Source organism: Elgaria multicarinata, chromosome 2 (assembly GCF_023053635.1).
Source record: "Elgaria multicarinata webbii isolate HBS135686 ecotype San Diego chromosome 2, rElgMul1.1.pri, whole genome shotgun sequence".
Lineage (NCBI taxonomy): Eukaryota > Metazoa > Chordata > Lepidosauria > Squamata > Anguidae > Elgaria > Elgaria multicarinata.
In genome coordinates, this window is record NC_086172.1 from 143,225,737 (window position 1) to 143,242,218 (window position 16,482).

At 40.2% G+C, this 16,482-nt stretch overlaps 1 protein-coding gene across 4 annotated transcripts in view; it reads right to left on the reverse strand.

Moving 5' to 3' along the window:
• Window positions 1–16,482, reverse strand: part of RALGAPA1 (Ral GTPase activating protein catalytic subunit alpha 1) — a 174,620-nt gene that overhangs the window by 33,154 nt on the left and 124,984 nt on the right. For all 4 annotated transcript variants that reach the window (XM_063117818.1, XM_063117817.1, XM_063117815.1 and 1 more), the window contains 2 exons: window positions 7,643–7,801; window positions 2,983–3,110 (listed from right to left, as the gene is read on the reverse strand). In XM_063117818.1, the coding sequence (XP_062973888.1) occupies window positions 2,983–3,110; window positions 7,643–7,801 (287 nt within the window). The remainder of the gene's footprint in view (window positions 1–2,982; window positions 3,111–7,642; window positions 7,802–16,482) is intronic.

The following is a 16,482-nucleotide window of genomic DNA, read 5'->3' on the forward strand; positions in this document are numbered from 1 at the left end:
CACCCATGCACAAGAGCCTGAGGTTTGTAGAAGTACAAAAAATCTTTAGGAAAAAAACTCTAACGGGGACCCCCAAAACAGCTAGGACTGAGCACCAATATATTCACCTAACTCCTCCACGCCCCCCCCCACCACAAAAAGGGAACAGCAAAAAGAAGATTCCCTGCTCTAATTCTGTTCTTATTTAGCATGAAACATTAAAAAACACATGGCAGTGTAGTTCACATTGAATACTGCAGTGTTATTTGGCAGTACTGGAGTCCTATATAAGTTTGGGGTTATGGCTGAAGCTGAGAGAGTACAAGAACCCCGCTATGTTTTCCACTGTTTTTATCTGCACACTGAGGGAGCTACATACAACAACCTGAACTGGAATTCACAAGTATACCGTATTGCAGGTTTGAGGGCTGTGCTGACAGAGACAAAAACTTACAGCAGCATTGCAATTGAAGTTCATTGTTAATATTGCAATTCAAAGGTGGAGCTGAGGCTTGTTTGGATTCCCAGTCAAAAAGGTCAATATTCTTAAACTGCTCCCTCAGACCATTCCAGTCCATATCGAAGACTCAGGCCTTAGCTAGACCTAGAGGTCTAGCGTGACAGGGGGTGAAGAACTTACAATTTTTTTATCGCGAGACCTCCCCCTCTGTTCACACGTGGCGTGTGACGACCTCAGAGGGAGAGGCGTCACGCCCACCATTTTTTTTAAAGAGACCGGAGCGTACGAGTGCTTGTGCGCAAAACGTATTTTTTAAAAAATAATTACTTTCCCCACTCCCCCTACCACACCCCCAATGGACGTGGGTTCCGGCTCCTCACGACAAACTGCGGCGCCTGGCCACACATTCTGCAGTCTCGGGCTCAGCCCGAGACCGCAGAAAAACCGGGCCTAAAGTGTAGGACAAGATCCCGGGGCAAGGGAGGGATCATCCCTCCCTGATCCCAGGATCCCCTGTGCATCATGTGGACACACAGGGACAATCCCAGGGATTGCCCCAGGATTTCGCCCCTTCTAGCTAAGGCCTCAGTTCCATTGAACACACATGAAGACAGACCCATGTTACAGCAGGGAGTCCTGTCTGGATGCCTCAGGCTCAGGCAACACAAGCATACTAGGGATATATTACAACATTTTGTTGTTGGGGGCAGGGCTTGTCCATTAGAAAATGGAACAAGAACCTAGCCTTTACCACAGCGTTTCTTGAATTTAAAAAAATATATGCACTTGAGTAACATCTGGAGTAGATTTGCTGAACTATCTTAAGAGGCATCATTAAGGGCTAAAAAGGTGCCCCAATTAGGTAAACAGGTAATAACTGCAGTTTGAATGACACACATAATTCTGTACAGAAGCTGATGTATGAAGATATATTTTGGAGCATACATTGATTATTTCAAAGCAGTATTTTTGAGTTTCCACTCAGCAAGAAGATAGGATACGGCTGGAGCCCATTATGCATCTCGATGGTATAATAGACAAGAGTCCTCCTGTACCCATTTCTCCGGAGTCATTATGGCATTCCATCAAACTGCTGCAAAGACATTTGCATATTTTCATCCATGATTACAGAGTAATCAAAGTAAATGTTATCGGCTTTAAAGAACTGATTTACCACATGTTTTACCTTCAGGGGGTAGTATCCAACTGGGTGCAACCACTAACATAAATTATGTTGTGCTAGTGTAAACTACTCTTGTGCAATGCCAATAATGTTCACTGGCACTCCAATTCCTCAGGAAATTGGCATTAAGCTAGAGCAGTTTGCGCTAGTGCAATGTAATTTACGTTAGCAGTTGTGCCCTGGTGGATACATCCTAGTGTACGCCGATTTACTAATCTTAAACATTTCCTAAACAAAATGGTGTCACTCTTTCTTCTCTACAATATACATCACACACACACACACACCTTCCACAGTCAACAAAAGTTTATCAATATCAAACAGCACTGGCTGCACTGAGATGTAATCCTAAACAAGTCTAGCCTCTCCGTAGGCTCATGCATTCCCTCCTCTCCTCCAGTGCGGGTACAAGGAGAAGATCAGATGCTTCTACTTCAAGTTTTATATTAACCACAGTTTAGCATGTTCTTTGAACCCTAAATTCTTAACTATGGTTAGTAAAAACAAGCCAACTTCATAAATAATGGTTTGAAGTTGGTTGGATTCCACTAACCATAGGTAAGTTTGACCATAGCTTGTCTGGGTTTGGACAACACTGCAAGATGCAGTTAATCAAAATCAGATGTGAAAGCTTCTCATTTCCTTCTCACAGCTGTGCCACAGGAGAAGTGGAGTGTGTGCAAGCCTGGTGTGAGGCTCACTCTTGTAAAATTGCATCTAACCCAGCCCACTCTGCCTGAGGGGGAAAAAGCTGCAATTTCTCTGTTAATGTAGCATAAAATGGCACAATTTTATATACGTCCAAAAATATGTCCAATAAAGGAATATTATAAAATTAGTTTTACAGGAAAATATGTCAACAGCACTTCTATTAAAAGCATTGCTTTAAATCCTGCAGTTACTGTCATAGTCCCATTTATTTAATTTGTTATGAGTTGTCTTTTGGCAACTAAAAAGGACCCTAAGGCGAGTTATTATTTAAAAACTTTAAAACAACATCACAAATAGATTAAGAATAAGAAAAAAAGTCTTTAAAAACAGAGAGCAGAATTAAATTACATTTTAAATTGTTCAAAAGCTGTGCAGAACAAAAAAGGTTTAACAACTTGCCTAAATCTTAACAAAAATGGAGCAGGTCTATCACGCTCTTTGGGTTTTGTATTTTATTTCTATGGAATATTTCCTTACCTTTGGCTTTTTTGTGCTTATTGTTTTTTTTTAATTGTATTTATAGAAATCTTCATTATCAATAAGGAAATGCAGTTAAATCCTAGACATATTCATTTGGAAGTAAGTCCCACTGTGTTCAGTTGGGCTTACTTCCAGGTAGGTTGGTTTCACGTTTGAGTTAAAAGGATACAAGTTTTGGTATAACGGAATGAGTGACTTCAGTGCTCTGCTTGCATTTATAGCTGTTGCACGAACCATAATAGGAAGAATTTTTCCATTCACAATAGCACCATCGAACAATGGACCAAAGAATGGGACCTGAATTCAGAAAATTGAGAAATTCAGCTGTCAAAATAGTCTCTTGTACAACAATTAGCAATCAACATTAACAAAGGGTTGCTTGACCAGATCATTCTTCCCACCTCCTGTTAATCATAATGGTTATTCAAAAAACTCTAGGAGATGGTGTACCTTATGAAAGTATGCTGATATGATTACTTGATATTTTCAGCAAGAGATAATTCTTCTTTTGCTTTAAGAACTATTTGAATAATTTCTTATATTCAGGCTTAGTTTAAGTCTAAAACATAATAATGGCCATGAATGTCATATTCCCGAAGGTCAAAGTCCGAGTGAGACAAGAGAAAGGGAAAATTTCCTGAAGGGATGTGATTAGTTTGAAAGAAAACTGTTAATAGTTTTTATTCAGATATTTGTTAGAGCAATCTTACATGCAGCTAATGAGCACGTACTCACAATCAGTGTTAGGATACAGCTACATGATTAAAAGCAGTAATGGTTTAGCATAATATGGAATAATTTGTACCATAATATTTTCTAACTACATAGGCTCTGATCTAGGGATATGCACAGCCAGCAATGGACTATATCTATCTAGTAATCCAAAAGATGGTTAGTGCTACTGTTCTACAATTGGTTGAAAGCTGTGCTCAAGACTATTAATTCAGTAACGGGCACTGTATTCAAAACCCAACTTGGTGAATATGGCACCTAGTCAGAGGATCTGCATATGCAAGGACCGTGTTACACATGAAGATTTTGATTTAGCAAGGACATCTATGTAAGTATTTATTTATTTATTTATTTATTTATTACATTTCTATACTGCCCAATAGCCGGAGCTCTCTGGGCAGTTCACAAAAATTAAAAACATTCAAAGTATAAAACAACAGCATAAAACCATAATATAAAATACAATATAAAAGATCAACGAGATAATTACAAATTTAAAACACCAAGTTAAAATTTATTTATAGACTGTTAAAATGCTGGGAGAATAAAAAGGTCTTCACCTGGCATCTAAAAGCATACAATGTAGGTGCCAAGCGAACCTCCTTAGGGAGCTCATTCCACAGCCGGGGTGCCACAGCAGAGAAGGCCCTCCTCCTGGTAGCCACCTGCCTCACTTCCTTTGGCAGGGGCTCGCGGAGAAGGACCCCCTGAGGATGACCTTAGGGTCCAGGCAGGTACATATGGGAGGAGGCATTCCTTCAGATAACCTGGCCCCAAGCCGTTTAGGGCTTTAAATGTTAATATCAGCACTTTGAATTGGGCCCGGACCTGGACTGGCAGCCAATGAAGCTGGAAAAGGACTGGCGTAATGTGGTCTCGTCGGCCAGTCTGTTAGTAACCGTGCTGCCCTGTTTTGTACCAGTTGAAGTTTCCGGACCGTTTTCAAAGGCAGCCCCATGTATAACACATTGCAGTAATCCAAACGAGAGGTTATCAGAGCATGGATAACTGTACCTAAGCTATTTCTGTCCAGATAAGGGCGCAGTTGGTTATCAGCCTAAGCTGATAAAAGGTGCTCTTTGCCACTGAGTTCACCTGTGCCTCAAGTGACAGTTCTGGATCCAAGAGCACCCCCAAACTACGGACCCGATCCTTTAGGGGGAGTGCAACCCCGTCCAGGACAGGGCAAACATCACCTCGCCGGACAGATGAACCACACGCTAACAGTACCTCCGTCTTGTCTGGATTAAGTTTCAGTTTATTAGCCCTCATCCAGTCCATTACTGTGCCCAGGCACTGGTTCAGAACAGCCACTGCCTCACCTGGGTTTGATGAAAAGGAAAGGTAGAGCTGGGTATCATCCGCATATTGATGACACCTCAGTCCACATCTCCGGATAACCTCCCACAGCAGCTTCATTTATATGTTAAACAGCATAGGGGATAAGATAGAGCCCTGTGGAACCCCATAGCTTAGGAGCCATGGCACAGAGCAATAATCCCCTAGCACCACCTTCTGGAATCGGCCATTCAAGTAGGAGCGGAACCACTGCAACGCAGTACCTCCAACTCCCAGCTCAGACAACCTATCCAGAAGGATACCATGGTCGATGGTATCGAAAGCCGCTGAGAGGTCCAGGAGAACCAACAGGGTCGCACTCCCCCTGTCTCTCTCCCGGCAGAGGTCATCCCACAGGGCGACCAAGGCAGTATCCGTTCCAAAACCAGGCCTGAAACCCGATTGAAATAGATCTAGATAATCCGTTTCATTCAAGAGTGCCTGGAGTTGTCCTGCAACCACCTGCTCAAGCACCTTGCCCAGGAAGGGGATATTAGCCACCGGCCTGTAGTTGTTAACATCCTCCGGGTCCAGATTAGGCTTCTTCAGGAGTGGTCTAATTACCGCCTCTTTTAAAGAGGCCAGCACCACTCCCTCTCTCAAGGAGGCATTTACGACCTCCTGGACCCAGCCGGCGATCCCCTCCTTATTTGATGTAATGAGCCATGAGGGGCAAGGGGCAAGCACACAGGTGGTCGACCGGACTTGGCCAAGCACCTTGTCCACATCCTCGGGCCTCACTAACTGAAACTCATCCAATAAAACTGAACCGGACGGCACTCTGAACGCCTCTACTAGTGGAGCTGCATTAAGTGTGGTGTCCAATTCTTGACGAATCTGAGCGACTTTATATTCAAAGTGCCGTGCAAACTCGTCTATCCTCCTCTTTGCCAGATTAAGGCCAAGTGTTAGATGGATGCAAGCAATCATTCTAGCCTTTTACACTCCTGCACTTTCCAATGCTCCACCCTGACACACACATACGCCCACTTCAGACTACTTTCCCCAGCTCGCTAAGCCATAGTTCAGCAGCTACAAGTGAGCATTAGGACTGCACATTGTCCTCCTGCTTCTCCTTTCGCCTCCTCACTTTGTTGCACTGATCCTGATGAGTTTAAACTGCAGTTCCCTGTTACATCTGAAATGGGGAACTGTGATTTAGGCCTTAGCTAGACCTAAGGTTTATCCCAGGATTGTCCCGGGGTCATCCATGTTCATGTAAATGACACACAGGATATCCCGGGAGCAGGCAGGGATGATCCTGGGACAATCCCGGGATAAGCCTAAGGCCTTAATCTCAATTTACAAAAGAGACCTTAAACCACAGTTTGAACATGGATTATGATCCTCGTTAGTACACCTACAGTAAACTACAGTTCCTCGTTTCAGCTGGGATGAAGAACTGTGGTTTAAGTTAACCAATGAAGGAAGGTGGTAACAGGCAAGGTGAGGGTGAGTGCAAACTAAGAAATAATGGCCACTGTGTTTGTAGTAGTTGCAAAATTAGTTTTGGATCCTTTCTTGTTTGATTTGTATGTGTTGATTTTGACCACATGAAAACGCTCTCTCATTTCTTAATTATTTTGCTGTTCGGAACAGACACTTGTGAACATATGATACAGAGAAAGAGCGTACAAGTAGAATAATTAGTAGAGTGAAGGTAAGTCAGTTTGTAATAATCATGTTGTACAGTATCTCAACTACTATTTGTAGCAGTAAGGTTTAAGTGAGTTTTGTTGCAGACAAATGCAGAAATAAAAATAATTTCCCCCAGATTTTCTATCTTCTCCCTTCTACATGATTATCAGTGCCAGGGTAAGATACAGTCCTATCCTATTTGAAACAGTAGCACATTCAGTGATAAAATAAGACCATGTTGAGCAGCTGAGGAAAGAAAAGTGAAGGAAATTCCCCTCAGAGTCCAAATGCTAAAGTATAGTCCAGGAGAAAAGGGAGACATCAGGAGAGATGAGAGAAAATGCCACCTATATTGCAGAGCTATTTTCTATCCATCTTAAACCCAATTAGTAGCAGTTTCCTTCAGAATAGCACACTCCTAATGGGAAATTGCATCCACTGCCAACTGGCAAATATTTAGCTATGCAACTTCAAGATCTATCGAACTGTTTTGCTCTCCTTGTCCTACTTGGGATACACTCGACTACATGGGGAGCCACATATTATTATTATTATTATTATTATTATTATTATTATTATTATTATTATTTTTATTATTATTTTTATTTATTTATTTATTTATTTCTTACCCACCTCTCACTTTGGTTTGAGGCGATGAACAACATTAAATACAAAATACTATAAAATATAGTAAAATACATAAAACTGATTAAGAACATATTTAAAATGAATACATTATTGAAATAACAGCCAGGCGACTGGGTAGGCTGCCGGAAGAGATCAGTCCTCATAGCTTTTTTAAATTGAGAAAGACTGTTAAGTTGGCGTGCTTGCCCCCATTCACACAAAAAAGCAGGGGTAGGGGTAGGTTTATTTCTTTTTCATGAAAAGCATCCAAAACACAAAAGGTGTGGAGAGAGAAACAATCCTTTCCAGCCATGGTTTAAATTATTGCAGGGCTGCTTCTGTTAATGTTAAAACCTAACTGAGCTGCAGGAATAATTTATCACCATAAAAATAAAAAATAGATTGTATCCTATTTATTTAATTTACTTATTAAAAACAATCCCAGACAACCCAGAACTTAGCCATCAGCTGTAGGAAAAATAATAAAAACTTACCTCAGGTTTTTTCATAATCTGGATACTGAACATGTAATTCTTCATTGGATATATAACAATGAGCACATCTCCGAATTCTGTAGGAATGATTCCTCTTCTGTAGTCTCGAGTATGCTCCGACCAGACAATGTGAACTTCATCATTTCCTAAATGTCTTAGCTGAAACAAGAGAAGTAATGTTTGTATAAAGATTTAATTCTCTTAACAGAGAAAGCCTATGGTGGTAGTGAAATTCCATGGCAGAGCTACCACCACTTGCTCTGCCCTGTCAGCCTGGGAAGAAATTGGCTTTATAAAACCTGGAGGAGGGGTATTTCTCCCCACTTCCATTATGGTCAATGGGAGGGAATCAACTATGTGAGCTCCAGGGCTAATGAAATGGATGGCTTCTTGTGGGAATGTGTTTGGGGATGAGAGAATTTAGGGCCCGTGGATCCCTGGCTGCTGCCGAAAAGCCCTTTCCCCCCTCCAGTGCCGGTGGAACACCACTGTTGGGACATCTAAGCCTGTGGAACTTTCTGTAGGAGTAGCAGGGGTCCTCCAGTGGCCTAAGTGCTATCTTACTAGCAGGTTTCCCTCTCTGCTAATGGAGCAGCACTTATGCAGCATCCAATGGCCTTTCAGTTGCCTTTGGCTGGTTATGGGATTGCAGACTAAAGTATGGATTATATACAAGAACTGTGCTACAAATGGTAACAACTGTGGAAAAGATCCGGGCCACAGGTCCATAGGACAATTTTTTAAAAAATAAAATAATAATTGCCCTGCTAATTTACATATGCAAATATATTTGCATAATTATAAAAAAATTCTATAATTTAAATTTTATAGAGGGCGAGCTAATTAACCTCTTGCTTGCTTTCAGGACAATGTCCCAAACTGTGTTTGCTAAAGCCTACTCGCTATGCAGCTACACTTTTCCTTGGTCTTTCAGGACCAAATCCAGATCAGGAGGTACCTTAAAAATAACACTTGTGGGAGCACTAAACAGACTACTTGCAGACCTGCAGTACTATTGATTCAGCTTGGGTTCTTCAGTTTAATTTGTCAGCCCTCAGTCTTTACATATCAAAAAACTAATAGAAAATACACTTCTGAAGGACAAAAGCTTTAAACATGAACTCTTCCATACATGCTTATTCAGAAGGATGTCCCACTTTATCAGTGGACTTATTTCCAAGTAAATTAGTATAGGATTGCAGCCTAAAGCAGTCTGGATGGCTATTACATTTGAGTATGTTGCTATTTAATTGACTTCACACATAAACAAATCATAATTGTCATACATTTTTTAAAAGTAACCTGCATATACAATCAGTTTCCCAAGATCTTGAATTGACAAACAAAACACAATTTCCCCTGTAACAATTACAAAGCCTTGCAAGACTCAATAGTTTTGTTCTGAGCATCTTTATCGAAAATATAAAATTGTTAAATAAATATGAATGAGAATTATTCGTGAGTTGAACTTCACTCTAGCACTAAGTATCTCAATAATAATTTCGCAGACATTGCAATCCTTAATATGGCTGCTTTTAATCACATGACTCTAATTTCACTGAAACAGTTGCATGTTTAAGATTAGAATGTTAGTGTGGTCCAGACATAGATTTTATTTTTAAAATGTACTGTATAACCCATCTTTCCACAATATTGGTATTACAGATTTACTACAGAAGAATTAAAAAGCCAATTCAAATGTTAAAACCAATTAAAAAAAGATGACAAAGACAAATTCAGAAAGCAGGAGCACTAACACAGAGAAAACGACAACTGATGCCATAACTGAAACCAACCAAAGGCTTTGCTAATAAAACAGCTTTTAATGTCAGCTTTTAATATCAGTAACAGGCTGATATGTTTGGGGAGGGCACCTCGCAGTTGTGGTGCCAAAGCTGAAAAGCGCTTGTTCATAACAGCCATCTATTTATTTTTTAAAAAATTACTATTACATATATGTCCTGCCTTTTTTCCTAGAAGGAACCCAGGGCTGCTTACATGATCCGCCTTCTCTCCATTTTATCTTCAAAACAACCTTGTGAGTTAGGTTAGGCTGAGAATTAGTGACTAGCCCAAAGTTACTCAGTGAACTTCATGGCCAAGTGGAGACTAGAACCTGGGTCTTCCAAGTCCCAAGTCCAACACTCTAACCACTTCATGACACTGGCAACTTAGTTAACTTCTGGAGATGGGGCATTGGATGTTACCCTGGGGGGTCTTTTTGACTTCCTGGATGATGCAGCAGTTTGTTCTCGGGAGAGATTTTGGTAGCTTCTGGGTGGTCTTAAACCTTTTTCATTTGTAGACTGTCTAACAGTGGATTTGGTGGAGTCCCACATCTTTAGACATGGGTTTGTAACCCTTTCTAGACTGATGAGCAGCTATAATTGCTTTTCTGAGGTCCTCAGAGATGTCTTTCGATCATGGCATGACATGTTTCCACACAACCACATGGTGAAGACTAAATTCACAAAGTTTCGGACTCTTTTATAGGGTGGGGCCTCCAAAATTCATTCCTGAAGATCTAACTAATTACTTAAAACACTTGATTCTAATTATTCACTTTAACTAAGATTAGTTTTGTACATATCTTGTCTCTTATGTACTTCTTGTTTGCCTAACTTATACATCTCCCCACCCCAACCCAGAATTGGTTAATATAAACCCTATTGGATATTTCAAAAAGGACTGGTAAAACTACGGAATTTCCTAATTATCATTAGAATTCACAAACATTTTCTTACGATTGTGTAGAGAGAGACATTCCTTCAAGTATTTGGGACCCAAAATTTCTAAAGTGCAGTAGTTACTGTGAATAAGTGCAGCAATTACTTCAAATTTGCACAAATCACCCTGAAGGTGAAAAAACACACCTGTCTCTGTCTAGGGAGGAACAAGTGGAGGGCTAAATTGACAAGTATCATTTCAAGATGTAATAGAGAGGGAACAACATTATGCTGACCAACTTACAAACAACTGTACTACTCAAGAATGTAAATAGCGGGCAGGCAAATCTGCACACTTGCAAAGGACCAATAATAATACTAATAATACTACTAATAATATAATAATATTTTAAAAGGTTATGAACACATAAAGGAAATTCTCAGTGGCATTTTTTATTGATATATCAGAGGAGGGGCAGATGACGAGGGAGGATGGCGACAGGTTAGCAAGATCTCAAGCAGTGATTGTTTTTTTTTGCTGCTCTTGCTAGGCAGCTTTCCAACAAAGCATGCAGACACAACTCTGCCAGGCTCGCACATCACAACAAGCTACCCTGAACAACCCAATAACAAGCCATGGGTTCTCAGGGTGGCTTGTGTGTGTGGTTAACAAACCACTCTGGGGAAACTATGGCAGGTTCAGATGTCACGACAAGCCATCCTAAAACAAACAAGGGTGACAACTCACCATGGGTTGTTGTGAAAACTAGGCCATCGAGTTTTAAATGACAAAGTATCCAAGCAGAAATAGCGGAGAAGCAGTAGGAGATGCAGGATTGGAAGGAAGGGGAAAAATCAGTGGTACAGAGTTGGGTGTTCTCTGCATATAAGAAGCACTAAAAGCCATACGATTTGATGAAGTCACCCAGGAACAGTGTGTAGGAAAAAGAGAAGAGGGCAAAAACCAGTTCATTTGGTGACTCCAGCAAGAGAAAGAAAAAACAGAGGTAGAGTTTCCCCCTATTGGAAGGACACATAAACTGGTAGGAAGAGAACCATCTGAGGACAGAATCATGGAGCTTTAGGGCCTCAAGAGTGATACCCGTATCAAAGGCAGTGGATAAGTCAAGAAGTAGGAGAACTTAACAGAGTTGTTTTGATTTTGCAGTAAGGAAGTCTTCAGTGATTTTTGTGAGGGCAGTTTCAGTGGTGTTCAGGGAGCAGTAACTAAACTGGAGGAGGTCAAGAGCAGAGTTGGAGGAGACAAATTATAGTTAGCAGGAGTAAGGAGCATGCTCCAGGTGTTTGGAGAAAAAGGATAGAAAGGAGCCAGAGGGGAGAGGTTGATTATATGATAGAGAGGAGGGATAATGGTCTGGCACGGGAATTAGGGAGGGGATGAGATCAAGGGGGCACATGGAGTGGTTGGACAAAGACAACACAGTAGTCAACTCATCAAGCAAGATGGGAGAAAAAGGGAGGTGTAGGAGGAGAAAGTGGAAGGGGGAAGAGAGATCAGAGTAGATGGTTCTGATTTTAGCACTGAAGGAGGAAGTAAAGTCTTGGGTAGAGAATGAGGATGGGAAGGGGGGGCTGGATCTTAGAACAGTGTCAAAGGTGCAAGTGGTAATTTCCATATGTGTCTGAGTAATCACATCGAACACAACAAACAGAACCTTTATATCACCTTAAACATGATGCTATCCCAAAGGAATCTGTTTACACATCAGCTGTAAATCATTGTGTTAAATAACCAAATGCTGAGAAATTAGATGATGTACTTACATGCATGAAGCAGCCCTTATTTTAATTCCAACAGAAGGAAACGCAAGCCTCAGTTTGAATTGATTTTAAGAATTTTTCTTGGAGTATGTGAAGTGTAATCATTTCTTGTAAAGCTAAAATGTCAATTTCTGAAGGGATATGTTCCCATTCTTCATGCAAGAAGTAACATGGGTCCTTGTGCAACTCTATTAACTTACACACTGTTTTTGGAATCTCTTTAAATACATTTACAGTTTTCTCTAGTTGTTAGGCATAATGTTGCTTGCTCCTTCTTCCTATTGATGCCACTCTTTTGAAAATCTTTGTGGAACCTACAGTGTTCTCGAAATTTTAAACTTATTTCTTAGTTACAGTGGACTTTAGAAGAGGAAGGAGAAAGCAGATGAATAGGAAATAAAGGGACTTTATACAAAGTAACTATTCCCTTTTAACACTGGTGATGCATTATGGCGCAAGATGTCATGGAAGTGAGGGTAAAAATTGCATTTATATTTTGATTAGATTACTAGATTAGAATGCATTCTTCATGGGGCTGCCCTTGAACTTGGAATTTACAACAGGCCTGGAATATAGCAGCCACAGAGTTAATGTAACTGTGATTATTTATAAGGAGCCTGAAATTATTTAGTGCTGTTCAAAGTCTTGCAATCTTACAATTACATTAGGGAAAGAAGGTAAATGTTTACTGGTTGTTTTCTAAACACAATCCAAGAGACTATTTTGACTTTTACAGACCTAAATAGTTTAGGTCCTCATTATCTGAAGGAACATCTCCTCCCATATATACCTTCCCATATGTTGATATCAGCCAGAAGGCTCTGCTATGAGCAACCTTGAGATCCAGTGAGCTATGATAAAGAACCAATGTGTTCTTCGTAATGGTTGCCCAGTTGTGGAACTATCTGCCTCAGAAGGTTCAAATATTCTTGTATTTACTGTTTTTAGAAAGTGGGTTAAGGCCATTGTATTCCAGCAAGCTTTTAAATGAGGCTGGTGGGTGCTTTAATCTGAAGCTGTTTAATCTTGCATTGCTTAATATTTTGTTTTAGTGTTGCTTGTAGGATTATTATGTTTCTGTTTTTACTGTATGGTAACAGTATTGATTCTGTATGGTAAACCACTAAAGAGAACATTACTATTAAAGTATAACAACAGCACCAGCAACAAAAACAAAACACAAAGAACACACAATTATTTACAAGCTGTACAAATGTTAAAATAATGTATAGGGGAAGATGGACCTATTTGGCTACTAGATTGTGTCTAGGGACTATCTAATTTCAGCTCTGAGTGTAGCCAGTGCCTCTTTGGCCCTTAACAAGCATAACTTAGTGACATAGCTCTCCAGAAAATAATAGCACTACTATTGCTGCTGCTGTTACTGCTACTACTATCACCTTTCTTTTATAACACCCTCTTTTTCACCATTCATAGTTCTCCCTGCAGGAAAAGTTGCTAACATAATAAGGGGCTAGTCTTTGTGAGTATTGGTACATAGAACGGTCATAAACCAACATGAAGATTAGCTAAACTATTTCAACAGCTATAGCAGAGGGGTACAATTTCTATTCCACTACTGAACAAACGAACAAACTGGAAAAGCAGAGATATCTGAAATTTCATTTTAAAAAATCGAAATACTTTAAAACATTCTTACTTTATAGCCATCACCATGTGTCAGCTTTCCTAATAAGTTTATGTTAACTGAATACAAAAGAAATGTGAAATAAATATAACCAGAAGGGACGATCAAATCTAATTTTGATACATTAATGTCATATGCTGTACATGTTACAATACCAGCCAGAGTTAATACCAAGCTGCAGGCTACACTGAGATTTCTAAATGGCAGATTGTTCTAAGTGATACAAAGTATAATTGAAGTAATAAACGATAGTAAAAGCAAAGCACACTAGCAGGAAGAATTCAAGTATTTACTTTAAAAAAATTAAATAAGTTAGTTTTGGAAAGAGAAGACAACTGAAATAATGCAGGGCTCAATTTACAGAAAGTTCCTTTTATTTATCTATTGCATTAACCCCTGAACTCTTGCCAGAATTATCAGTAATGTGTAGAACCTACTGATCTAAGAAATGGATGAGGAAAGACATTACAACTTCCTGAAGGACATGATCTAGTTGAGGGTTTGCTTTTGTCATCCAATTCCCACGCTTTTAAAAACCAGGGGTACATGATTAAGAAAAGTCCTCTGATGATTTGATAGTGGGGAGAAAAAGAAGTCTGCCTGCTGAAATGGGAACAAGGCAAACAACACTGGTTGAAATCATGTATACTGCTGAAAATTGGGTTCGTATTTAAGGGAAATTTTTGAAACCAGGAAAGGTAAAATAATAGGAGAACACAATACACATGGCAGATTTCCAAAGGGTGATTTCAGAAATTGTGATATTAAATGGAAGTCTACCACTCTACTACTTTTGGGACCATGGTCCATTTCTTGCCAAGTAGTTCCAATGGTTGTCACTTTAAATAATTTACATGTACGAATGTAATACATGTATAATTTAAAACGGTATTTTCTTACAAAATATAATCTTAAATTTAAACTTCCAAAATTAACATGGATTTTTGGAATAATTTTTTAACCTGCTATTCAGTAGATTTCCTCCATATAGGTCACAGACACTGCTGTGACGTCAGGAGTGGGAATCCAAATGTGGATTTTCCACCCCACCCCCCACCCCTTTCAGCTGTTTCAGAAAGCACTGCAGCAGCTTCTCTTCCGAGGATGCACAGGTAAAAAGGGGTGTTCCAGTGGGTGAGGAGAGAGGAGACACTTGGGTCCACTCAATCCAGGAGCCTCGTTGTTGCTGCCCCTGCCCCTATCTGTTAAGATAAACAAGCTGAGAGGCCTGTCTAGCTGAAATTTGTTCAAATAGAGGAAAGAGAGGCTGTAAAAGCTTCTGTCCTCTTCTCACCCAGCCTGACTTTTACTGGCAGGGGTTTGGATAGACAGAGGACCCCAATGAAATACATCCCAAGATATGGGAAGTAGTTTATTTCTGTACTCGAATTTCAAAGAAACCAGATGGTGACCTAGAAGTCCTGACTGCTCACCCTAGATGTGACTGGGCTGGTTGTGGATATTCAGCAATAAGGGAAGCAATTCAACATATGAAGAATGTATTACTTTGCATGTTCCCTGGCATTCAGAATTTATTCTAGGCAGTCCTGTGATGCCAAGCTCATCTTAATGCCTGGACAAAGAGCTGTCCAAAATTTCCTTCAGTTACCTGAAATGAGTCATAGAACTCCTTCATCCTGTATCCAGTTGACCCTCTTCCCCCTAACATGCAGATTCCTGCTCAGTCACACAGCCTTCTTAGAGTCCGCATTTGACCATAACTCAGCTAGAAGTCCTATTAGTGCAGCTTGGAAGCCACATACTGCAGCTTCAGCAGCAACTTAACTTCAGCTGTGTGAGCAAGGGGGAAAGGCTCCAGCTTCAGAAACGAAGTCTGTTCTGATAATCTCAAACTCTCTGCAGAGAATGTGGCGCTAATGACGAAGTATAGAGAAAAATCACTAGCATGAATGATTAGGTAGCAAGCACTCACACAAACTGTGGTTCTTGAAATCAGGACTGATTCACACATGAAAGTTCATCGTTTTGTATTAAATTGCAGGTACATGTGTGAACCTGTCAGGATGTGCCAGAACTCAAACTGGTTACATTTGGATCTGTCTTCAGCTGCCTCATGTGGTGAATTACTAAACTGCTGGTTACAGTGTCTAACTGGGCAGTGAAGTATCCTCAGGCTTTGGGCTGATTCTGTCCACACAGACTAGTCATTGGATCCTCCTGGACAGTAATGTTTATAAGTTCCAGTTATGCCTTGCCTGAACAACATAGTATTCCTAAACCTTGGTGTGTTACTGAATTCTGACTTGCTCTTTGATTATGGCTCCTGGTTTGTCCTTTGGTCCTGACTTGTGGGTTCATCCCTTGGCTCTGTTTATTGACATCACTCCTGGCTTTTGGATCATCCCAGACCGCTGCCTGGAGTTCAGCACTGACAACCATTTTCATTGAAAGATATACTATCTTAAAGGTGATATGAAAGCCCAGCTATGGTATTAGATCTCTCAAAGCTGTTCCATTTGTGCAAGTCATTAATGGATGGTGTAGTCACTCAGGGATGAACATAGCAAGGAGAATGAAAGGGAAATGAAAGGGAGACAGAAACACCCCCCTCCCCCATATCCCTACTCAAACAAGCAAGTTCACAAGTAAATAGTAAATTATTACTATTTTAACAGTAACTAAATCCCAAACATTTCAAAGCCAGGACAAATCTGGAAGCAAGAATGATCCTAAATCTAAGCTCTTATAAAAAATGTGTTGGACTAATTTTGCTATCAAAAACA